The sequence below is a fragment of the Zingiber officinale genome, chromosome 8B (assembly GCF_018446385.1).
Source record: "Zingiber officinale cultivar Zhangliang chromosome 8B, Zo_v1.1, whole genome shotgun sequence".
Classification (NCBI taxonomy): Eukaryota; Viridiplantae; Streptophyta; class Magnoliopsida; order Zingiberales; family Zingiberaceae; genus Zingiber; species Zingiber officinale.
Window position 1 is genome coordinate 18,239,724 of NC_056001.1, and position 27,109 is coordinate 18,266,832.

The window sequence follows — 27,109 nt, forward strand, 5'->3', positions numbered from 1 at the left end:
ATGCCTATGCGAGCCTGAATTAATTGAATGGTATGAATGCTTATTTAATGATGGGGAAAAAATAAATGAACAAAACAACAACGATGATGAGGACTAATGGGAATTCTGTGAGGGCCAAGGCCCCAGAGGGACCCCGTTTACGGGACAAGGCCCCAGAGGGATACCAATATCAGATTTCCATATTTGGCCACGGCCTAGTGACGAGAGTTGCTGATGCCCCGCCACCTTTGTATCAAGGTATACAGATTGATCAATCGAATAAAGGATAAAGGATATATGTAATGCAAAAGGGATTATGCTATAGGATGATTTTCTTTAAGGGAATATGTGTATTGCTATATTAAATGCTAATGCTTCATAGATGATGCCTATATTTTTCTTTGTTTAATTAACTTGCACTTCGACAAGAAATTTCAAGTACGGGAAGATTAAACGATGCATGCAGTGGTATATGAAATTTTTGCTATTGCGGTTTAAAGGTGTTGAGTTAGACTCACGAGGTTTGATTTTGTGACAGGTGAAGGAACTAACAATGTTGGAGGCTCGGACCCTTGATCGAACTGGGCTGGACAGTACATTCCCAACGACCTTACACTTCCGCATTAAGAATGAATAAACAGTGATTATGATCAGGAAGGAATAAAGTAGTATTGAATTTAGCCGTTATAAGATGGTTGTCTAAGTTTAGGAACTTTTCTACTTTCATGGTGCCAGTAATGGTTTTAAGTATAGGAGTATGGTTTATCAATTGCAGACAGTATTTCCTATTTTTGTTGGACATGCTATATATAAAAAAAAATTCTGGGTCGTTTCATGATAAGTTTTGACCCAACTTTACAATCTACTGAATCATGCACTAACCTAACAGAAGGTCTTGACCTTCCCATTGCTATTAGAAAAGATACTAGAGAATGCATCAAACACTCTCTCTATCCTCTATCTCACTATGTTTTTCCTAAACATCTATCACAAGCCCACAAAAGATTCATTGTGAGTATAAATACCATGATTATTCCCAATATTGTTTCTGAGACATTGTCAAAAAGGGAATGGAAGGATACCATGAGGGAGGAAATGGATACATTAGAAAAGAATAAGACATGAGAGGTTGTTGAGAAGCCAAAGGGGGCGAACATTGTTGATTGTAAGTGGGTTTTCCCATTAAAATACAAAGCAGATGGATCTCTCGAGAGATATAAAACTAGGTTAGTGGCAAAAGGTTATATTCAAACTTATGGGGTAGATTATGGAGACCTTTGCTCCAGTTGCAAAAATGAATACTGTTAGAGTTCTAGTTGAGTTCTACTATCAACTGACAACTCCTACAGTATGATGTGAAGAATGCATTTCTTCGTGGAGATTTAGATGAAATTTATATGAACCCGTAACAGAGTATGTAAACTGAGAAAGGTTCTTTATTATCTAAAACAATCTCCTAGGGCATGGTTTGGAAGATTTACAAAAGTCATGAAGAAAGTTGGATATAACCAAAGCCAAGGGGACCATACTCTCTTTGTTAAGCACTCAACAACAAGGAAGGTGACCGCTTTCATAGCCTATGTAGATAATATCATTGTGACGGGAAATGATGAAAACAAAAAACATGATCTAAAGTAGCAACTAATAAAGGCGTTTGAAATAAAGGAACTAGGCAAACTGAAGTACTTCCTTGGTATTGAGGTAGCATACTCTATCAAAGGAATTTTTATTTCTCAACAGAAGTATGTGACTGATTTATTAGCTGAAATAGGGAAGATTGGGAATAAACCGATTTCTAATCCAATAGATCCAAATCACAAGATAGGAGAAGCTAAGGAAGAACCAACTGTTAACAAAAGAATGTATCAAAGGTTGATTGGTAGGCTCATATACCTTGCTCACACTCGTCCAGACATTGCATATGCTGTGAGTGTAATCAGCCAATTCATGCATGATCCCAAAAAATCTCACCTTCAAGCTGCTTATAGAGTATTATATTACTTGAAAAGCACCCCGAGAAAGGGAATTTTATTTAAGAGAAATGAGACACTAGCTTTAGAAGCTTACACAGATGCAGACTATACAAGTTCTCTAGTGGATAGAAGATCAACTACAATATATTATATTTTCCTTAGTGGCAATATGGTGACATGGAGGAGCAAGAAGCAAAATATGGTGGCAAGATCATCTACAGAATTAGAATTTAGAATCATTGCTCAAGGATTATGTGAACTACTCTGATTGAAGATTATTCTGGATGATTTGAAAATCAAATGGGAATACCCCATGAAACTCTATTGTGACAATAAGTCTGCTATAAATATTACTCATAATCCTATTCAACATGATAAGTCTAAGCATATTGAAATTGATAGATATTTCATCAAGGAAAAATTGGAAGGATTAGTGTGTATTGTAGGTCTGTTGGGCCGGTTAGGAGGGGGTTGTTGGATATCCTGCTAACACAAAAAAAAAACAAACCCTCCTCGAACTCTTTAGGCTAACACTTGCATAATTAAGTTAAGCAGATAAATTAAAAGCATAAAGAAAAGCGAGGCACAAAAGATTTACTTGGTTACAACCGATGTGGTTGTTAATCCAAGGAAGATTAAGCTCAATAAAACTCCTTCAGGCGGAGAAGCCTCGTACAGCGTTGAAGTGCAGAAAACAGAAGCTTAGACTAAAAGAGAGTGTGCAAGCACTGGATTTACAATCAGTGAGTTCTGAATTAATGAAAAGCTTCTGGATCAAGGCTATATTTATAGTCTTGGTCCGGGCGCCTGGAAGGGTTCCGAGCGCCCTGGGGGGGGATAAATTTTATCCCCCAACGGTCGGATCGAGTCAAAACTTGATCCTGTTGAAAAGTCGATTCCGGGCGCCCGGAGCCCTAAGGTCAACATAAGTTGACTTTTCGACTCGGTTCAGCTCGTCTCGATCCAGCTCATCTCGGTCCGGTTCTCCGGCTTTGCTTGGGTGATCTTGGCCTTAGGAATAGGGCTCACCCGAACCCATGTTCCGGCCTTCTCCTCGAGCTCCTGCTCGTCCCTCGGAATTGCCGCGTGTTCCTTCTCGTCCACCAGGGTACTCATCCGCAGATCTTCGCCCCTCGGTCGACCTTCGCTTAGCGTCTCTTGCTCCCGAGCAATCTTCCGCTCCGGCTGTCGTACCTGCTGCTTCCTTCTCGTCCGGTGTACTCTTCCGCAAAGCCTCGTCCCTCGACGCACCTCATCCGTCCTTCTCGCTAGCTACGTCTTCCGCCGACTTCTTAAGCTCCTGCACACTTAGACACAAGGTTAAATACAACGCAGGACCTAACTTTACTTGTTGATCACACCAAAACAACCTTGGGGTTCCAACAATCTCCCCCTTTTTGGTGTGATCAACCCAAGTTAAGCTAGGGACAAAAATAGATATGAAATTAAACGGTTTATTGCAATAACATGCAACATGATAGATAAAATTAAATTTTAACAGAATTTAACAGAAAATTTCAATTTTTTCTACCTCCCCCTAGACTTATACTTTCTCTTCTCCCCCTTTGATCACAATAAAAATGGGGTTTCAAGAAAAACAATCTAAGGGTTAAAGACTTAGAAAAAAAATACCTCTAAACAAAAGAATTTCTAAGTCATTAAGATCCTTTTAGAGCAATTTCGATAACATTGAAAATTTTGCAATAATTTTCACAAAAAAAATCATTCTAAGCAAAATTGATAACGTAAAAAAATTTCTTTGCATTTATTTAATTGTTGTTCTAATGCTCTTTATCAACAGGATTTAAATTTCCATTTTAATTTATCAAAACTTCTTAAATCACACTGTTTCAAATTTAAAGCCACAAATATTAAACATGCAACAATTTGTATCATGTTAATTTCTATTATTTTTTGAATTTCAACTTCACAAAAATATTCAAATAGCATAAATTCTAACTTGATAAAATTCCTCAATAATATAAAAAAATCTTTCGGCAATGTGCAAAATTCGTTTGAAAGAATATTTTGTAATTTGCCAGAATTTTTTAACAATAAGAATTTGCAGGAATCTATTAATAATAGGTTTCTTAATCCGAAAATATTTTTCGATGAATCAATTTCTAATTCATAAAACTTTTTCAATAAAGTAATTTGTAATTCCAAATTTTTAGGACCAGAAAAAGTTTTCGATAATATTTCTAAGTTGAATAATTCTTTCGAAAATCGTCTTTGTGATTCACAAAAGTTTTTTAGCAAAGTTTCCAACTTGCAAAATTCTTTTGTTAAGATATTTTGAAATTCGAAGAGCTCTTTCGATAATATTTCAAATTTGCAGGATAAGTTTGACAATTGATTTTCTAATATAAATAACTCTTTCGATGATTGGCAAAAATTTTCAGGCAATTCTTCAATTGAATCATTCAATTGATCAGAGGTTCGAGTCCATACCTGACTTACCTTGTCAGTAATTGATTCTCCCCCTATCGAGTTGCTTTCTTCCGAAGATTCTCCCCCTTCATCGATCTCGGGATGTACTTCGGCTGTTGTAGTACTTACCTCGATTTCGGACTCTTCTGTCGGTGGGTTCATCCTCGACTTCAGCAGGTTCTTCGTAGAGCTGCAAGAACTTTTCCCAAAGTTCTTTTGCGCTTTCATAATCTGCGACCTTTTTGAAATCTTCCTTTGGTATTACATTCAGAAGATAATATTTTGCCCGCCCATTTGCCATAGACTCCTCACGTTGCTTTTCGTTCCAGAGGCGTAGATCGAGTCCTTCTCCGTTCGTGTTCTTTGGTTCTTCATAACCAAATTTCATTATTAAAGAAATGTCAGAATCTGAGTTAAGGTATACCTCCATGTTTTGTTTCCAGATGGAAAACTCCCCCTCGAATGCAGGTGGGTAGTCGCTAGCTCCGGCCATCGTTTTTGTTGCGTTAGACGGCGGTTAGTCCTTCTGAGGCGTACTCGGCTTTGATACCACTTGTAGGTCCCTTGGGCCGGTTAGGAGGGGGTTGTTGGATATCCTGCTAACACAAAAAGAAAACAAACCCTCCTCGAACTCTTTAGGCTAACACTTGCTTAATTAAGTTAAGCAGATAAATTAAAAGCATAAAGAAAAGCGAGGCACAAAAGATTTACTTGGTTACAACCGATGTGGTTGTTAATCCAAGGAAGATTAAGCTCAATAAAACTCCTTCGGACGGAGAAGCCTCGTACAGCGTTGAAGTGCAGAAAACAGAAGCTTAGACTAAAAGAGAGTGTGCAAGCACTGGATTTACAATCAGTGAGTTCTTAATTGATTTATTGCTTCTGGACCAAGGCTATATTTATAGTCTTGGTCCGGGCGCCTGGAAGGGTTCCGGGCGCCCTGGGGGGGATAAATTTTATCCCCCAACGGTCGGATCGAGTCAAAACTCGATCCTGTTGAAAAGTCGATTCCGGGTTCCGGGCGCCCCGGTCGGTTCCCGGCGCCCCGGTCGGTTCCGGGCGCCCGGAGCCCTAAGGCCAACATAAGTTGACTTTTCGACTCCGGTTCAGCTCGTCTCGATCCAGCTCATCTCGGTCCGGGTCTGTTTGCTCCGGCTCCGTTTGCTTGGGTGATCTCGGCCTTCCGGAATAGGGCTCACCCGAACCCATGTTCCGGCCTTCTCGAGCGTACTTCCCTCCGGCTTCTCGTCCCTCGGAATTCCACCAGCGTACTCATCCGCAGTCTTCGTCCCTCAGTCGCACCCCGTGCCGACCTTCGCGCTAGCTGCGTCTCTTGCTCCCCGAGCAATCTTCCGCTCCGGCTTTCGTCCCTCGGAACCACCGCGCGCGCTTCCTTCTCGTCCGTCGGTGTACTCTTCCGCAGCACCTCGTCCCTCGGACGCACCGCGTGCCGTCCTTCTCGCTAGCTGCGTCTTCCGCTCGAGTACCTGTACTCCTAAGCTCCTGCACACTTAGACACAAGGTTAAATACAACGCAGGACCTAACTTTACTTGTTGATCACACCAAAACAACCTTGGGGTTCCAACATGTATGTCATATATCCCGTCAGAATTACAATTGGTTGTTGTGTTAACAAAAGGACTGAACAGTTCTAGATTTCACGATCTCATAGTCAAGCTAGGAATGGAAAACATCTATTCCTCAACATTTGGGAAGTGTCAAGCCTGTACAAATTTGACAAGTTGTGAACAGACAGCTTATATAGCTGTGTTAAACTCACATCTTATACAGAAATAAAACAACTGTGAGCATAAAATAGGAAATCAAGGGATTTAGTTAGAAAGATATTAATTTTTTATATACAGAATAATTAGTTTCCTATTCTCTTCTATTATAATGTTGTATATAATGGGTATTCCCATTCTGAATGTAACAGAATTTTGAATAATATCAATTATATCCATTCTATCCACATTTTTTCACAATCATACTACTTGGTTGTTTCTTATGAAAGATAAATCTATAGTGACAAATATTTGAACAATTCTATACTATGAATCAAACCCAAATTCAGACATCTATTCAGACACTCAAACCCGACAATGCCAAAGAATACTTTGTCTCAAATCTTGGCATTTTTCTATCCTCAAAAGACATCATCCACCTCAGTTATTACATTGACACTCAACAAAATGGGATTGCCGAATGCAATCCCAGGCATCTTCTCGAGGTAGCTTGCTCACTCATGTTCTCTTCTAACGTACTAAAAAAATTTTGGATGATGTCGTCTCCACAGCCACCTATCTCGTCAATCGAATGAGAGAATGACCACTCAAGTTCTCAATTTTCATAGTCCGGTTCAACTTCTCCTAAATCATACCCCGACACAAGATAATCTCTCAAAACATTCCTTCAAAAGTATTTAGTTGTACATCATTTGTTCACATCCACCATCATAAACGTAGTAAACTTGATCCAAGATCCACCAAATGCATTTTCCTCTACTACTCACCATTCCAAAAAGGCTACAAATGCTACTCGCCTGTCACCAAGAAAACCTACAACACCATGAATGTTACTTTCTTTGAACAACAATCATACTACTCCAGTTCTGATATTCAAGAGGAAAATTTGAATGAATACCATCATCCATTACACTATTCTGGACCAGACACCTACATCATTCACCCTCTATCCAATCCCCTTGTATCACATCCCATTCTTACATCTCCTCCTCCCGCAGTGAAACGATTTCGTGCATATACAAGACGAAAGGCACATTCAACACCCGTTCAAGAGTCAAAACAGGATCCAACTCCCACATTCATTCACTCAGGTATGATACTCAATCATAAATATACTTCACTGGATAATAACCTTGACATTCCAATTGCTTTGAGGAAGGGAGTTAGATCCTGCATGATGTATCACATCTCCAACTTTATTTCTTATGAAGGACTGTCTCCAAATTATCGGATGTGTGTCATCACCTTTGATAATATTAAGGTTCCAACCACCATTGATGAAGCTCTCAACCACCATAGATGGAGAAAAGTTGTTGATAAGTAAAAGCCCTACAAAAGAATGCTACATGGTCTGTTTGTGAACTACCAAAGTGAAAGAAAGCAATTAGGTGCAAATGGATTTTTAAAATCAAACACAAAGCTGATGGTATAGTTAAAAGACTAAAGGCGCGTCTTGTAGCCAAAGGATTCTCACAATCCTATGGCATTGATTACCCATAAACCTTTGCTCTAGTGGTCAAGCTCAACACTATCAGAATCTTACTCTCTCAGGGACAGGCATTTACATCAACTAGACGTCAAAAATGTCTTTCCAAATGGTAACTTGGAAGAAGTTTACATAGAAATTCCCCCAGCCTGTCACCCATGACAACAAGGTATGCAAGCTTCACAAGTCATTATATGGTCTTAAGCAATCTCCCGGGGCATAGTTTGACAAGCTAGCTACTTCTGTGACAAAGCATGGATACACTCAGTGTCAAGCGGATCACACCTTATTTTTGAAAACCTCTAAAGGCATATCACCATTCTTATTTTCTATGTCGATGATATCATCATCATAATGAGAAAGAAATTGCAAATCCAAAGGGGTCCTCACTCAAGAATTTGATATAAAAGATCTCGGGAATCCAAAATTCTTCCTTGGCACGGAACTGCCTCGATCTAAACACGGAATATTTCTATCAAAGCGAAAATACACGTTGAACCTGCTAAAAGAAATAGGCATGCTTGGGTGCAAGCCTGTGAATACTCCGATGGATGCTTCCACCAAACTTGGCTCTTGAAAAGACCATGCACCAGTAGATAGCGGGAGATATCAACAACTTGTAGGACACCTCATCTATCTAGACTTGTAGGACACCTCATCTATCTATCCCACACACGACCTGATATCAGATTTTCTAGTAAGTCAATTTATGAATAATCCTATAGAAGAACACATAAACATTGTCTACTGAATCTTAAGATACCACTAGAGTATCCCATGCAAAGGGTTATTGTTTTGAAAGAACAAAGATCGAGGTATACATGTGTACTCAGATGACTAGGCTGGGATCTTACAAATAGATGATCGACCTCGGGCTATTGTATGTATGTCTAGGGTAATCTAATAACATAGAGAAGTAAAAAGCAGTCTATGGTTGCAAGAAGAAGCTGAATTTAGAGCTCTTGTACTGGGAATTTGTGAAGGAATATGAATTCGCAGAATCCTTAAAAAACTCAGAATAATCAAGATAAAACTGTCAATCTACAATGTAACAATTTAAGAGCCATTAGCATTGCAAAGAAGCATGACAAAACGAAACACAGAAATTGACCGACACTGCATTTCAGAAAACGTGGCGAAAGGATATGTGGAACTCTCGTGTATTCCTTCACGACATCAAATCGCACACGTACTTACAAAAACTCTCCCAAGGATCAACTTTGAAGGACTATGTGACAAGTTGGGTATATATAATATGTTCAACCCAACTTGAGGAGTGTAGAATATATTGTAAATATGGATAGTTTAATTTAGGTAGATCAGATTTTATTTATTTAGGCAAATCTGATTTTATTTGATTTGATTATTTTTTTAATTTGATTGTTTATTTGATTTGATTTTATTTTATTGTATTTCATTCCATAAATAAGTAGGGAAGAAGTGTATAAATAAGCAATGATCCTCATGTACAGATTCAATAGTAAGAATTAGAGAAATTCTTCATTCTGGTTCTTTCTCTCTCTTTCACTTGGCAGATTTCTTCAAATTTAAAATGTAACAAGTGATCCGCAATTTAAGTTGCAGCAAGCATGGTTAAAAATCTTATGCCGCGCTAAGCGAATCATTCCAACGAAACACCGAAACTCGATACCACTGGGCACTAAGATTCAAAATCTTGAATCGTGTCATAGTTTAAGTCATTGACCAAAGAGATACTCTTTGTGTCGACACTCCGATGCAGGGTGTCGGTGATAGTTGCAAGAGGAAAAAGATGAAAGGAGACATTGCATTGAGTAGTATCGAGTTTCAATAATTTACCGAAATGATATGATTCGCCTGCTTCGCCCAACATGGTACAAGATTTAAAACCATGTTTGGCACCGAAAATGTCTCTCTTTCTTCAACTTCAACCCATTATCGGCATCTTGCATCAAAATATCGATACTGAAATAATATATTCCAATCAGTCAAAGAACGAAACCTTGGCACGATTCGAGATTTTGAACCTTGGCAGCAAGAGATCCACAATTCAAATTTAGGACCAATATTGTATTAGATTGATCTCAATGTATTGAATCTTATGCAAAATATATATATATATATATATATATATATATGAGTACCCTTTTTGATTCTTCTGCTTGATTTTCACAAATTATACTATAATCATGTAGGATTATAGCTTTACACAATTCTCAAAATCCATGTTAGTTTGTAATATCTACTACTAACTATGAGGATTATCGTGTTGTTAAGAGTTGCATCGCCCTATTCGTAGGATTAACTATAAAATGATGGGTAATCCATGCATATCAATCAAGTAGATAGGCTTCCTATTATTCAAATTGCAAATTATACCTCATAGATCATTGCATTGATGATAGCATAAGCCTACAACAATAAATTTTCTCGATCAATCTTGTCACCTTCAATTGTCCATTGACCGCATTGATGTGTTAAAGCATTGTTTGCAATGTGCTTGGATGTTACATTGCAATCATACAGATGTCGATATCCTTATGATTTGTGTTTTCCATCTGAATATTCAGAAGGCAAATAGCAGTTGCATTCTGGTTTTCTCCATTGTGCATACGGTTATCTAATATGATACTCTGGTATGGTGTCGCAATGTTTTTGCTTGCGTGATTTGTACTTTTACAATCATAATTTTTGAATTTTCACTCAATTAACTTTATTGACTTTGTTTTTTGGCTCCCAAAGTCACACAGAAACTGTTGAGTCTACGCCCGATTGAGGTCTGATTGGTTTGCAAAGGCCTACTCTAAGGATACATATCATAGATATACATGATTTTAAGATGCTTAAGTTTAATGTATACCTATTGTTTATGCGTTATTATATTTTTTTTTTATTTTACCTGGATGTTGTAATCTACATTACCTCATTATTTTTTGTATTGGGACACATAACAACTGTATGGATATCCAAAGTTCTGTTTACAATACATTGGTTATTTAGCATGTCTATTTTCACATGTAGATATGGTTAATATTGGTCTTATTTCATTGTAGGTTTCTTGAGCTATGTAAATAAATGGCATGGTCTCTGTTTATAGTTATCGAGATATCCAAGGTTTGTTCCGGCCTAAGCCGTGTCAAAGAGATTATTAAGTAAGCATGGGGAATATTCTGAGTTAGTGGACATGGACACCCACCTGAGGCAAATTTTCTTAATGGAAGTCATTGGCATATGATTAACATTAATAGTTTTGGAAAATTCATTTTAAAAACTCTGAAAATAAGATGAGAAATCTATGCTCATTACAGTTTTGCCTACCACTTAAGCATCTCGGACAGAATATCTAATGAGATTGATAGCATCTGTGCATTTCTGATATCTTGGATGGACTTCAAGATCAAAGTGCATATAATTTTAACCACATCAACCCTATAAAATACAACACAATCAGTGATCATGAAAAGGATAATAGATATTGTTCCATATGAATTGTTAAATCCATAGCCAACCTCATGTCAATGTCCAGTTGCATATTTATTCTTGAGGGTCGGGCAGGTAGAAACTTATCCGTGGACATCAAAGCAAAAGCCACTCCCTGAAAGAGAATACATAGAAGGATTACAAATGATGGTCACAATGATGTCATGGAGGCCGTATAAAAATACAGACATATTTCCAAGAAGTTGCTGCACCAATAATAGAAATCGCCCATCAAACTATTCTGATACATTACACCACAAGGATGCTTAGGGATCCAACATTACAAGTAAGATATGGTGCTCATTTCTAGTTGACGCATGTACAACCCTCACTAAAGATCTCCTTTAATGTGAAGTTGTCTAGTAGTATTTTTACCTTCACCAACATTTTTCATATTAAGTAAGCTCCACTAATTCTCTACTAAAATGAGAATTTAAATTAACCCTCACCAAAAAGCACACTCATGAGGCTATAAAATTATTCCCACTAATTTACTTTCATGTTGACAACTTCACTTTTAACACTCACAAAATATTTCAACCAAATCATTATCATTGATGTGAGCATAAAAAAACTCTTGCAATTTTTATCATGAGGATTTTATTGATTTTTTTTAGAAGTATAAATTTAACAAAAATATGTATAAAATATAAATATGTTTACTAGTATCTATAAGGTTGATGTTATAAATTATTTCGCCGATCTTCTCTCACTCTTTGTTACATCGCGAGCAGATGTAGTGCCGAAGCATTTTGGTATTGGTTGGCAAGCAGAACATCAAATTGTATTTGTGTTGACCGGCACAAATGAAGCTAAAGACAAAAGGAATCAGAAGCAAATGAGTCATCTTGCATGGCTTTGGCTATCTATGTTGCATAGGCAATGTGTAGGTTATGGCTGGGTATATAACAACAAAGAGATGAGCAGACATCCAAAGCATGCCCAAACATCTCATAGAAGGAGCACTTTGGCATATTTTGTCTACGTTACAAACCCCTAGGTCCCTCTAGCAACCTCAACTACTATGAGATCCTCCAAAAGATAATTAAGCAATGGAGGTAAATATGTCTATTGTGGAACAAACAATGATATAAATATAATAAAAGTCCAAAATTGCATATGTCTATCTAATAGGGTGTAACAGAGACACTTCTCAAGATCTACGAGTTTGCTGGCTTGAACTTGGGGCAAATTGTGTGAAGAAACATAATAGCAAGGAGTCAATGTAACTCAGCATACCCTTAACATTTGAAGTATTCAAGAAGATTTTCCTGATAGTAGTAGCAAAAGCCCAGAATAAGTTTGGTCATTAATGTAAAACTACCTCAACAGGAAACTACCAAATCATATCTTAAGCTAAATAGCAAAAGAAGATGTATTGGGAAATGTTCATACTTCATAAGACCAAAGACCGCAAGACCATCAAAAAAAAAACAAGTAGCTTATTAAATTTCACTCCTTAGAACTCTATAGACTAGTGGAGGTATGACCCAATAGTAAGGTGATCCAACTAGCATTAGCTCATGAACCAAAGCTAAACTTGAGAAGCATAGTTCATCTTGTTTAGTTTCTTAATGGTATTTGTCATGGAACTAGAAAGGCACAGAAGAACAATATTGGAAGGTAATGGTGAAGAGGAGGCATCTAACATTTTAGGATTGAAGGCAGCCCACGATGGTTGTACCAAACACAAGAGATGGTGAAAGAGGAAGATGATGATGATATAATTCTGACTGTGGATAGGCAGCAATTATCTAGTAAGTAAAGCAAGGTTGTTGTGTGAAGAAACCATGAAAGGAAGCAAAAGTGGTGGGTAAAAAATTCAGCAAGGTTACTTTGGATATAGGGCCAGCATAGGTAAGGCAACAGATGCAAGAAATCGAGAAGCGGTGGAATTCCTCAACAACATGCAAGGACAATAGAGGGTGGCAATATCCTATACAACTATATGCCCTAGTGGGACCAATTGGTCGCTCTAGAATGAAAAAGAAATATTCATCAATGCAATATTACACTTTGATCCATAAAATACACGATATTTACAAATTAGACCATATTATTCAATTTAGGCCCATAACACTGAAGATATTTGACGGCCTTACCCCAATACAATTTACATAATTCACAAAAAAATATTAATTTAGACAAGATTACATATGAGTACAACAAGAGCCTTCCATAGATCTGAACAAAAATAGGAACATGAAGCTGAATAGTTGATACTTAATGTTTGAGAAGAATTTATGTGCTATCAAACAAGCTTCCCATATGAATCAAAGAGATCAGAGGTTACAAGTGTTTGTTTATCCAAGTATCAATAATGGATCAATGTATTACCTAGTAAGGAAATAAAGATAGAAGAAACACAACAAGGGGAACTAAAAAAGAAATTTAAAGTCAATACCTTATTAAATGAAACCATTTTATAAAGAAGTGTAAGAGTGTGCAATATGTCATCTGTATTAACTGAATGAATGTCCTGCAGCATACGTAAGAGAAGCAGCAAAATTCCTGAATGTGCACACTGCAACATGCATTCGCTTCATGAGCCAGTAGATTAAAGATACTATAATATACTGATAATGCAGGCAATGCTCAGCAACAAATAGGAGGAACAGAACAGCAACTTGGACTCAAGACAACTAGATTTAAAACAGTGGCATCTGAGTCTCAGCCCAAAAATGGAATATTAATAAAATATACATCATGTAAGATTATATGAAACAGCAGCATTTTACAGTCACTAATTATGTAATACAAAACAATATGTGCTGTCATATTATAAACATTGTCTACACTGTATTGATGAAGAAAAAATTTTCTGGTGTTATGCATAGTACAACCCAAACTATTAATTCGTTGCTACATCAATTATATGCCATGCGTTCATTATTACAATTGTATACTTGGTGTTCTTTAGTTTTGCACCTGAGAAATATAAACTTAATGGCTGAACCATTAGCCTGATGTTTTCTTCTAGACAAATAACTGGTACACTTCCCATCACTTTTTAATTCGTCTGTAAGGCAACATAAATATTTATGACTCGGTTTTAAGATAAGTGATAATATATTCTGCAATAGAGAGTTTTTCTTTTTGTGCAAATAGGAAGGCAATCAAGCAAAGGCATATACACACATCATTCCGTATTTCCATCCAAAAGTCCATTCCAGTAAAAAGCCTTTAAAATATAGTATTTACTTATAGATATTATTTATACATCGGTAAAAAATTATTTTAAAATAGAGACTCCAAACTTGAACATGATATCCATTAGTAAGTAGACTTATTTAACCATAACTTATTGAAAGTTTCAAAAGACACAGTAAATTATTGTCTCGACAACAGCTTGCACAAATTCATAATGCCCAGAGACATCACAAAAAAAGATGTAGCCATGCTGACGATCCATTCGATCAGCTAAATGTGTTAAACAAGAAAGTGATGTTATGAGTTCTTAAAAACAACTATCCAAAAAAAAAAAAATGGTTGCTAACATAACTTATATGCAACCAATTCTATTATATCTTTGATGATCCTTAAGTGAATTTAGTCTGAACTTTGGTTTATATAAACAAATGTTGAGGAAGATTTTCTTAACTACTCTAGAATGTATTAAATCCAATTGCTGACAGGTGGCAACCCATTTGACACAAAAGAGAATCCATATACACCATCTCTTTGAAGATAGTCTAAATACTGATTCAAATTAAGATTGTGGATGACGATTGAAGACTGCCACATGCGTGCCAAAACTTATCATAGCACAGAGACAGCAGCCAGATATCAACCCATTTACATGTCATAACTAGCAGGCTATATGTGTGCCTATGCACAGAATGTTTTTGGCAACAGTCTACTCATGATATTAATTCCTGGAGTTTTTGGCAACAGTCTACTCATGATATTAATTCCTGGAAACAAGTGCTGAAGAAGATTGCCACTATAATGTAAACCAATACAAGTGAAGCTTGCCACATGCATGCTAAAACTTATCATGCACATGGTCAGTGACCAGATGACAACTCATTTAGATGTCATAACTAGAATGTCATATATGTGTCTATGCACAGGATGTTTTGGTGACAGTTTATTCTTGATATTAATTCCTGTAAACTAGAATTGTGCCTCAATATCGCACATGCCAAATAGCAGAGCCACAAAGGAAAATTCTAGTGCCTAGATTTTGTCACAAATTGTGAAGCTTAGAAGGACATGGACATTATTTTAGAAACACTTTGTACTAATTGGAGTCATAATTGCATCTTATTGAGCATAGACAGATACTCCAAGATTAACCAATTCAGCCCAAATAACAAAATAATGATACGTCTCATATTGCCAAGTTGTTGGTTGTAAAATTGCGTGGGTCGCTAATATTAATAGTGTTAGATAGAGATTTTAAATTTGATTTAAGATGGAAATATCACACTATGTAAAACAATCAGAAAATGAGTTACACCACCACTACTTCCCAAAAACCCACCGTAAGAAACAATCACATAGAAGCCACTGGTAAAGAAGATGGCATTTGTGTCATTGATCATAGAATGGTTAATGCTGATGGAGATAGCTTCTGTATCAAAGGTCTATATTCCCATGAAAGAATTGTAGGGTAAGACAATGGGCACAAAATAGTAAGTAAATTCTTACATGGTCTGCTAATGACTACTATTAAAATTCTTTTTTATAAAATTGAATAATTATGGATATTAGTGTATGTTTGGCATTTTTTTCAATATGTTTACATTTAACTTTGCTAAGATGTGACGCTACATGCATGTCATCAATAGAGATGGGATTATCATATTAGTAAGCAATTAAACCATTTTTGTGTCAGATTTGAGTTACTTCACAGCTAAAATCCCCTTGGTATCACAATCATTTGTGTCAAATTTGAGTTACCTTACTGCCTCAAATCCACTACCCTTCATCTTCCTCTTCGTCCAAGAACAAAAAGGTTAATAAAGGATAAGCAAGGTGGAGCCAACCAATCTTCTCAATCAGCATATGGTCCCCTCCACCCCCACCCCCCACCCCAAACATAGGTTCTCATCGTATGACACAACAAACATTGAATTCAATGTCAAGGCCAAGAACCTAACAGTGGACTTGCACTAATTTATATTAGCATTTTCTAGGAAAAATATTCTAACTAAATTTATGGGCGCTAGTGTTGAATAATTCACAATAGGCACACATTTCCATTGGTGGGCAAAATAAGATGATGATGCTAATAGGATAATAGCGAAGGACTTCTCTTTCACCTAGTTGCAAATTTGAAAAAGCAAACAAGTGAGCAATTACCAGTGGAAATTTCTGAAATGACGACATTGTTAATAGTTTGTCAAAGAAAAGCATATCCCTCACAGTCAATGTATAAATTGCATAGGGATAAATAATCCAGTGGCGTAAAGAAATAAACTCATTTATCCAAGAAGAAAAATGCAACTTGCCTCCCAACGTATGAGTCCTATATTTGGAGTGACAACTTTCAATATATGACCACAGGTTCCACTAGGTATCATAAGGCCTTCAACACCAGGAATTACAATGGGATGATGAGTTTCAACAATATCAAAAATGTTCTTTCCAACATAGCCACTAGGGAACTCAATTAGTGTAGTTATGCCACTCATCTTATCTAGATAATTGAACCTGTTAAGAAAACCAACAGCTAAGCAAGCCATAATTGAGCATACATGGCCTCCTAGTAATATGTCAGAAACATAGTAAACAAATATACAAAAAAATAATTTGACAAAAGAAATGTGATTGAATAGTAACTTGATTTGTAGATAAGAAGTTAGTAATATCTAGGACAAGATACCAAACACCTCCCCACAATCAACAGAAAATAAGCATGAGAAGAAGATATCCTGTGGCAATTAATGACAATTGATTTTACAATTGGTGTGCATATAATATGGCCAAATGTCAATAGCCTAGCAACTTCAGTAAAGATTAGCATTAGAGTCTATTTAAAACAAAAGAGCAATCTAATAAAGAGATAAGGAGCACTCAAAATAGTTGTAACTTGTGGGTGTCATGTGAAGGCTATGGCCGAGGAGACCAACTTAGGGAATGACAACCCAACTCCATCATCAATTATTTGGAAAAGATATTTTGGTATGCGACAGAAGCAATAAACCCTTTTTTTTTGCCACTCTGCTGATTTGATCACGGAAGTTTGCTACTTGATATTTTAAAGATATTTGCTCTTCCAAGATAAGAGATTATCATCCAAAGGATACAATAAGCCAATAAGATTGCCTATCTATAAAAAACCTACCTAATTAGCATTTACATACCTTATAATTTGAAGGTCATGATAATGATATAGGGCACCCTATACTGGAGCATTATTAAGGTATTGCATAATGGTTTCAGTTTCCTTCTAATGATTATAATGAAGCTTCAAAAACCACTAATGACAGTTGCAACAAATAAGATAACATGTTTGGTGACATTAAGGTAACTCCATTTTGTAACCAAGTGATGCGGGCAGATTCGTTGGATCCTTTTTTATTATTTTTAGTAAATTATTATTTTTAGTAATTTTTGGATTTTTTTTGTATTTAGGGCATTTTGGTAATTTCAATCTTTTGTAAGTTAGGGTTTTGAGTCCATATAAGTGTCTTATTAGTTGATGTTAGAGGAAGTTTTTTGGGATTAATAATATTTTTTGGCAGTGCCATTTATTTCCCTATTTCTTGATATTCTTCCAAATCAATAAGTTTTAGAAGATTGTTTCCGTCATTCGCAATCAAACTAACAGAATCAAATACAGCCCGCGGGATAATCGCTATTCTATCCGATTGTTATCAGAGCTCTAGATCCCATGGATGTTCATCTTAGTCGTGATCGTGGTCATAACAAGCATGTTATGGCTGAGAAAGCCTCGCACCGTGATAGTAGCACCCTAAGACGAGATACTTGAAGATCTACAAAGACAAGTCACAAAGTTATCCCAGCATCTAGCAGCGCAAAATCTTAAGATTGTAAGTTCTCTTATCTTAATTTTGCTTCAACTTTTGAAAACTGCTATCAGAATCGCGAAAGCCATGGTCGAAAGGAGCGCTATGGAGATATCAGATTTCCAGTTGATCTTCCCGAGTTTTCTAGTACTCTACGAACCCAGATTTTTTTTATTGGATTAACGAAGTAGAGAGAATTTTTTATTATGAGAAAGTACTCGATCGGGTGAAAGTAAAATTGATTGTCGTCAAACTTAGAAGCCAAGGATCCATATGATGGGGGCAATTGCGGCATTCACGAGAGAAACAAGGCAAGACCAAGATTATTGATTGGGAGAAGATGAAGAACTCAGACTTTGTTTCAATGACGTCAGACGTTGAGGCGGGGTGTGAGATCGATCGATGACTATAAGGAGGACACCAAAGGTAGTGGCGTGACGATGAATCCATTAATAAAAATATGTCAAAGGATGAGGGAGAAGAAATTGATGAGGATAATGAAGACAATAATGACTTGGAGGAGGAGGAAGTTCATCAAACCTCTTATCTTGACACATATCATAATAACTATGAGATGGATGGTAACAAATTTGATTTTGATGATGTCTTGGAAGAAGATGATGATAATGAAGAATCCAAATTTGAAAGTGAGTTCTGGAAACAAATTCCTCCAAATGAGTTATATCATGTTATACTTGGCGATGTGAGAGACAAGTTGTATAATACACGGGAACATTCGAGTCAATTGCTGGCAAAAGGAACCTCAGATATATCTGAGGAACTGATTTTCACTGATGTTGAACAGCTTCTGAAACCCCTTGAGCTATGTTATAGGTTACGTGATAGACCAATCACAGATGCAAGCCTGATTGACTTCCTGTGCCAAGTGTCTACCTTTGGCCTTTCTCTTGTGAGACTTGATATCAGGCAAGAATCTGATAGGCATACAGACGTTCTTGATTCCATCACCAACCATCTTAGAATTGGATGGTCCCAGGATTGGTCAAAAGAAAAGCGACAAGAGTGGTTGTCACATGAACTTAGAGGCAAGCGTCTTCTGTTTGGTCCTGACCTCCCACAGACCAAGGAGACTGCTGATGTTTTACAGACATTCCATGTCCTAGCAGAGCTTCCTTCTAATAGTTTTGGTGCCTATATCATTTCAATGGCAACTGCTCCGTCACATGTGTTTACAGTGGAACTCTTGCAGCAGGAGTGCCATGTGAAGGAACCACTAAGAGTTGTGCCACTGTTTGAAAACCTTCAAGATCATGATGCAGCTCCTGCTGCTGTAGCATGCATGTTCTCAATAGATTGGTACATGAACATGAATAATGGCAAGCAAGAAGACACGATCGGTTATTCTGATTCAGGGAAGGATGTCGATCAACTCACGACGGCTTGGCAGTTATATAAAGCACAAGAGGAGCTCATGAAGGTTGCCAAGCAATATGATGTGAAATTAACAATGTTGAGGTGGGACTGTTGGGAGAGGAGGTGGCCTGACTCATCTTGCTATCTTGTCTCAGCTGCCGGAAACGATTCAAGGATCATTTCGCGTGACAATCCAAGGGGAAGTAATTGAACAGTCGTTTGGCGAGGAGAATTTATGCTTCAGAGCACTTCAACGTTTGACAGCGGCTACTCTTGAACATGGTATGCACCCTCCTGTTTCACCTAAGCCACAATGGCGTGCACTGATGGATGAGATGGATATAGTGGCCAACTGGCCACAAAAGAGTATTGTTTAATAGTTTTCAAGGAACCATGTTTTGTGGAATATTTTTGACTAGCTACACCTGAAACAGTGTGGTAGAATGAACATAGGTAGCACAAGCCTAGTGGGGGAATAGAATCTCTTCGTGCAATTCCATAGATTTTTGCATGTACTTTCACCTCCGTGTATGGTTTGGCTTCGGTGCAGCTTTCAAGCATGTACTACATAAGGGTAGAGACCTTCAGATGCTCAAGGAGAAGTACAAGGAGGGGCCTTACTTTAAGGTCACAATAGACATGGTTGAGATGGTTTTTGCCAATTTGATGTCAAATGATCTTCCTCTTAGACTACCACCTCATACTCTTCTAAACTTGAGGACAAGTTATTTTAACCAAGGCGAGATGCAAGAGAATTCGTTGAATCCTTTTTTATTATTTTTAGTAAATTTTGAGTTGTTTGGTATTTAGGGTATTTTGATAATTTTCATCCTTTGCAAGTTAGGATTTTAAGTCTATATAAGCGTCTTGTTAGTTGATGTTAAAATAAATTTTTTGGGATTAATAATATTTTTCGACGGTGTCGTTTATTTCCCTATTTCCTCATATTCTTCCAAATCAATAGGTTTTAGAAGATTATTTCACGCATTTGCCATTGAATCAACAAAATCAATACAACCCGTATGATAATTGCTATTAGGCCCGGTGTCATTAAGTTTCTTACATACTTACATGGATAACATAATAACCTTGCATCAACCTTGCATCAGATAGACTCAAAGATCCATGATGTGATAACAATCTTAGGTCCTAGTATGTCAGCCTCCTTAAACATATAAAGTACATATTTCTATTAGATGATATAAATATCCCATTGAAGAAACCACCTATATGCCAAGGAAAAACTTTTTTAATTAGAAGTGTTGAACAAGGCATGTTATATATTTAAGTTTTGTTTGGGAGTAATTATTAGATTATAGAGTTTGTTAAAATATTTAGTGCCGAACTAGTCTATTTTAAGACAGATTAGTGGCATCTGGATTGGATTTTGGTTCAATTTAGGATTTGATTGGCCAACTGAAGGTTTGCTAGGTGGATTTTGATTTACGTGTGTTGTAGGTTTGAATCGAGCTCAATTTTGATTGAGTTCTGGCTGAAGTTGAACCAGTTTGGCAGCTGAGTCGTCAAGAAACATGGGTCAAAAGCTGAATCGTCGAGTAACATGGATCAAAAGCTTTGTTCCAGCTCCACAACCTATGATTCCCTAAGCCCACTATCCTTCGTGCGAAACTTCCTGGAAGTGGAGAAACCATTTACAGCAAGAACATACGATAAAGCTTGGGAAAAAGAGGCTAAAGAGTACAAGCAATGGCTCAAAAAGATCTACAGTATCTCTATTTCGCCAACCTTCAAATATCTACATTGCCCCCTTTTATATAGACTTCAAAACTTCACGTGTTGTTCTATTGATGTGTCATTGACCCATCGTCCATCGACTGGATCAACCTTCGGTCGACAAGATCCCACCATCAATCACCTAGTCCATTGTCGCCCTTAGGTCATCCAACAATTGCACAACAGCTCGCTCTCTTGCTATAACATTAGTTGTCTCTGTCATAAACAAAAAATGTGACCACAAACAAAAATGTGAGTCAACTCCTTAGTTGACACAGCTCGCCAGTCAGCCGGGCTCAACTCCAGTCGACTGAAACTCTAACTATAATCATCGTAATGATTGATTCTCGCCTAAGTTGAAATTTATCCTCTCCCAAGGATACATGCCTTTCAACTCCCACAAATTTCATACCAAAGCTTCCCTTCTACAAGTTGCCTTCACCACCAAAGTTGTCTCTGTCAAATTACTCATTCCCTCAGATGGACTTCACGAATTCATCCTTCACACTTCACCTGCTTAGTTCGCCTTCTTTCCATTTGTCATCAATATTGTTCCTCAATGCTCCTCGTCTTGCAGTCCCTTGGAAATCTCATATCATCCTTTTCCAATCTATAGCGAACCTCGAGCCAATGAGTCAACCAACTTGGCCGCGCCAAATCATAGTCCACGATCTACCATGACACCATCTCAATGTCTCTTGTCCTACAATCCCTTGGATGGCACATGCAACCTTCTTCGAACTCCAACGAACCTCTAAGTCATTAAGTGTGTTTGTCTTGGTCGCACCAAGTCATATCAACACTTGACCTCGTCAAGTCACAAGCTCTCTAAATTTCATATATGTGTTGCCAAGTTCCCATCACAATTTAACACACATATCCAATACAAATGCAAGATCTAACATAAACTCTTTGTATAAACATCAAAATCCAAGATGGATCCCAACCACTAAGGGCACGAATTCACTTATATAGATTTTCGACAAAGTTTACAATAAAGTTGAACATGTTAAATCAAAATACCATGAGGCAACACCTTGGTAATAAACATTCGTTGGATTTGGGCAATGCACAATAAATTTGGTGAAACTCACAGGATCCATGTAATTATTTTTTCAAATGCAGTGCTAACAATCTTCTAAATAGGCTTATCCAATGATATCCTTTTATTTATATATTGCTTTTAATTTTTATAATGCCTTCTACAAAATATTGATTGAAGGGGAGTCTTGGCGCAACGGTAAAGTTGTTGCTTTGTGACCAAAAGGTCACGGGTTCGAATCCTGAAAACATCCTCTTGCAAAAAGCAGTAACCAAAAGGTCACGGGTTCGAATCCTGGAAACAACCTCTTGCAAAAAGCAGGGTAAGGCTGCATACAATGGATCCTTCCCCGAGACCCCACATAGCGGGAGCTTCGTGCACTGGCTGTCCTTCTACAAAATATTGATTGCTTGTTTGACGAATATTCATAAGATGTTAACTCAGTGTTATCCAACTTTCTTAAATTTCAATAAAACAAACATGGTAAACAAAAGCTCATATAGGTGGCAAAGATAAACAATAAATGAAAGTGAAAGACATACACACACTCAGCAGGCCATGATCCTTCGCAGAGGGCTGATAAAAGGAGAACAAATTCAGAGATACGAATAGGGTACTCTTTCTCCAACATATAAAGAATAGATCTAATTGGGCCATCAATAAAACTATCCTTGTCCCAAAATTGCATGGCAAGTGATTCCTGGAAGGTATATGACAAGATAATTCACAGAATTAAAATAATACTACTCAAAGAGTGAAAACACTAAAACATTCAGAAAATTTTTATAAACTCACACCTGACCATGGTAAATAAGGGACAAGATATCCAAAATTTTTATCAGAGTTTCATCTTCTTTCTGGACAGAAAGCAGAGTTATGAAACTGTAACTTACTGGAAAATATATTCATTTCTAATTTGGAATGAAAAAGACTTTCCTATAATGCATTGAGTAAAGATCCATATTTTTAATATAAGGCTGCAAGATACCTCAAGGGATAGCTCATAAGAGGCAACAAAAGCAGACATCAAGGTTCTCACAACACATAAGAAACCAGAAGTAGGACCCTGCAAAGAGAACTACATGGATTACTTATGATATCAAATATGTCATATAATGCAATGAAGATATTACTTTTTCTGAATTGCAAACAAATGTAAATTAATAACAAATGTAAATTAATAAGATGGAAAGTGTATCCAGAATCCAAAATTCTGCTGATAGAAAATAATAACCTCATAAAGCAAAAAAGGGCAAGACAGAATTGATAATTAGATACGTCTACATCATGTAGGCTATTAAAACTTACATCAGAATCCTTGAATATGTGAAGAATCCCTAGTAAATAGTCAAATGTGCCAACCTCAAATGCTTGGCGAACAAAACTGATATGATCAATCTCCTAAAATGGAAAACAAATCCAAACATTAAATGGAACTACGAGAAACACCTTAAGTAATTTGATGAATTTACCATAAGAGTAGTACTGTTATTTCTCTCAGGGAGAGATAATACTAGACATTGAAAAACTGCCCATGCAAGAAGCAGAGGCCCTGCTTCTACTGCATATGAATCAGCAAAGCTTGACACTTGGGCATCCAGCTCTTTAATCTCAGTTACTGAAAATATAGAACCACCCTCTCTGATGCAAATGGTAGAATCTTTAAATATGGTTCAACCAGAAAAAAAAAAGTTACATTAGATGAGAAGGGAAATCTTAAGCCCAGAAAAAATACCTCAATGAAATTTCATCATGAACCATACAAAGTACACTTTCTAGGTTCAAGGTTTCTATAACAATCAGCAGTATTTTAGCTTTCAAAACATCAAATGATTCCTTAGCTTCAACTGAGACTGCAATTTTCCCAATATTTAGTGGGCCACATAACACATCCTACAATAGTTGTTGAAAATTTGATTATTAATCTAGTAAAACAAATTAAATATTGAGAGGGGGGTGGATAGTAAACCTTGAAAAGTGAACAGATAGTTTTCCATTGTTCAATGTTACAACTGGAAGAGTTATCATAGTATGCAAGAAACAAAATGTCCATTAGTAAATTTCCTTCAATCAAACTCTCATCTACCCAGAGAATCTTGTAGTCAATTTCCTGCACAAGCAAATAACAGGAATGAGCGTGTGTCATTCCATCAAGGCACAGACAACATAGATGCAGTATAACCATTGAATGATGGCCAAAAGTTAAACAAACAATTCAAAAATGTGGTGGCTATTATTCTTATTGGCTTATAGTCAAAATAAAATAAAAATTATCCCCCTTTCGTGAGATATACTTGTATAGTCCAATGGCCAAAAATTTGACTACATAAAAGGAAAATAAATCTGAACAGATAACAGCTCTTCTTCTTCCTAAAATATGGTTAAAGCATGTAGGACAACAATTCCAAGTAAAATATGCCCAAAAGAATACAAGAGTGTACTTTTTAAAATATGACTTCATTTGTTCCTAGCTAAGGTGGAAGAAAAAAGACTTAAGACAACTTTTAAATGTTAACAAAGAAAAATTGAGATTGAGAAAGCAAAATTAAGACTTGTCTCAATTACTGTCTGAAATGTGAATTCACACAACTAATAATAAAGATCGACTTGCAACTTCGAAAAAGAAAACATGAAAATTGAGGCTAACATACAGTTGAGTCACAAAGTACAGACAAAAAGAGATCTTTGAAGATGGATACTAGCTTTTGATCAAAACCATCCTGAACTAATCGTAAACATATTTCCTTGAAAGCTTGAGGCAAAAGGAATCCATTGCTTGTGTATACTGCAGAGGAATAATTCATCCAAATAATAAGAATAGAGAACACTATCCATCAAAGAACAACATTAAATTAGCGGCAGTAGTATACAGATGAACAGTAGATGACAAAAAAGTTTTAACAAATGTAGTACAAAGCAATTTGTTCACCATGAAGGGAAATGCAAAAAATCTAAGAAAATTCCAACCATGAAATATACGAAGTTTCCTAATTTTAGTCAAGTAAAAATGAATTGTAGAAACATATAATTTCTGTTGGTATGGTGGCTAATATTCTTCAGAACATTCTGACACTTAGCAAACACATTGGTAAATTGAAACAACAATGGTAACTCACTAGCAGAGAAACAGTTTTTTGAATGGAAACTGGACCAACTAGCCAAAAAAAGTGCCAAACAGGATAGATGATTTCCATCAGGTGACTAAATTTGGGACCAAATTTTTTAGTGAGAAGAATGAGATATATTGTATTTTTTTACCTTGCTTAATTTTTAAATTGTAATAATTTGTCATTAAGGGTTAAACTACGCCTATCTCCTCCCAAGTGGAGTTAGATCATAACCGATCTGCTAGATGACCATTCATCCAGCAAGTGGAAGTCGTTGATCCTTCCTCTGGCAGCTCAAACTCAATCTTTCTCTCATGTTCTCTTTTCTCTCGATCTCTTTCATCTCTCTCCTTCTCAAGAAGCAGTCGGCAATCAAATGCAGCTTTAGCAGCATCCAATCCTCTGAGAAATAACGGGCAGATCCTCTCCTTTTTTCCTCTCTTTCATACCTATATCTTGATCAGTGAACAACCAAATTCCATCAGCTTGGGTGAGTAGTCCTTAGGCTTCTTAGTTGCATTTTGGATGGATCTTGACATCTCCTTGATTCTCGTTTCTGTCTGTCAAAACTACTAATTGTTCTTGTGTGGAGCCAGTCCTTGTTATAGTCATCCAACACTCAAGCTGGTGAGAATCCTTCCCAAATCCTTCTTTCTTTTGGCTTGAAAATTAAAGTTCATGCTTAAATTTCAGAAGTGATCCTTCTTTCGCAGATTTAAATTTATTTGAGCTTGGAAATCTTGGATGCTTACTTTGGGCTCTAGAGAGGGGTCAAGAGTTGTATGTTGCTTTAATTATTCTCTTTGTATTAATTGGATCCGCGATTGAAATGTCATTCCGTGCGCGGGGGGGGGGGATGAACGATTTTTACCGTTCCATCGGGGAAATGAAACTGGCACTATACGCACGCCCATTTCAAGCACGTCATCGCATCATGCGCGCACATCGCAAGCAGCGAGTCTGGATGCGTCACGGAACGCTTCCAGTGCCGCCAAAGGCATCGCAGAATGCCTCCGGATGCCTCGCTCACGGAAGAGTGGCCAAACTTACTGTTCAAAATTAATATTATGATTTAAATAATTCAAACAATTCTCACTTAAGTATGATATTTTAAAGAGACTTTCATAAATCCTAATTAAATTATCTCAATAAAATATAAAAATATATTTAAATTTTATTAATTGATATTCTGAAATTGTTTTTATTGTTTTAAATTCTAAAAAATTTAAAAAATCTAAAAAAATATATAATAAATCAAATTTATATTCTGATATTTTTAAAATTTTCTGTTTTTTTTACTATTTTAATGTTTAATTGATATTCTAATATTTTTTACTATTATAAATATATATTATTTAAATTAATAATTAATTAAATGAATAAATAGTTAATTTATATGATTATTATATATAAAATAGTTATCTTCGTATTAGTTATATAATTATGATTATTTAATTTAAACATTGGAGAACTATAGAGTTGACTTAAGTAAAATATTATAAGAACCAATACTTTCATCTATTCACGTCACTTCTTTTAGTATTAGTAAGGTAACATATTATGATGTATCAATTTTAATTCGAGTTATTAATAGATCAACTTTCTTTAAAGAAAATTATATTTAATTTTTTTTCAAATAATATTAAGTTATTCAATAATGGAGAACTTATATAAAATCAATATACAACTTATTTTTAAATTATACATCATAAATATATTTATCTAATAATTACTATATATAAATAAAAAATACCAAAATTATATCAACATAGCACGATACGATATCGAAACCGTATCGTTCC

General features: G+C 36.4%; 1 protein-coding gene across 3 annotated transcripts in view; it reads right to left on the reverse strand.

Moving 5' to 3' along the window:
* LOC122016720 overlaps positions 1-27,109 on the reverse strand; it is a 73,042-nt gene that overhangs the window by 36,817 nt on the left and 9,116 nt on the right. For 2 of the 3 annotated variants that reach the window (XM_042574110.1, XM_042574109.1), the window contains exons 5-16: positions 24,852-24,985; positions 24,170-24,310; positions 23,936-24,093; positions 23,673-23,841; positions 23,509-23,601; positions 23,189-23,266; positions 22,998-23,057; positions 22,743-22,900; positions 16,530-16,731; positions 13,478-13,597; positions 11,103-11,188; positions 10,912-11,022 (exon numbers count right to left, since the gene is read on the reverse strand). In XM_042574110.1, the coding sequence (XP_042430044.1) occupies positions 10,912-11,022; positions 11,103-11,188; positions 13,478-13,597; positions 16,530-16,731; positions 22,743-22,900; positions 22,998-23,057; positions 23,189-23,266; positions 23,509-23,601; positions 23,673-23,841; positions 23,936-24,093; positions 24,170-24,310; positions 24,852-24,985 (1,510 nt within the window). The remainder of the gene's footprint in view (positions 1-10,911; positions 11,023-11,102; positions 11,189-13,477; positions 13,598-16,529; positions 16,732-22,742; positions 22,901-22,997; positions 23,058-23,188; positions 23,267-23,508; positions 23,602-23,672; positions 23,842-23,935; positions 24,094-24,169; positions 24,311-24,851; positions 24,986-27,109) is intronic. The other variant, XM_042574111.1, reaches the window with a different exon arrangement.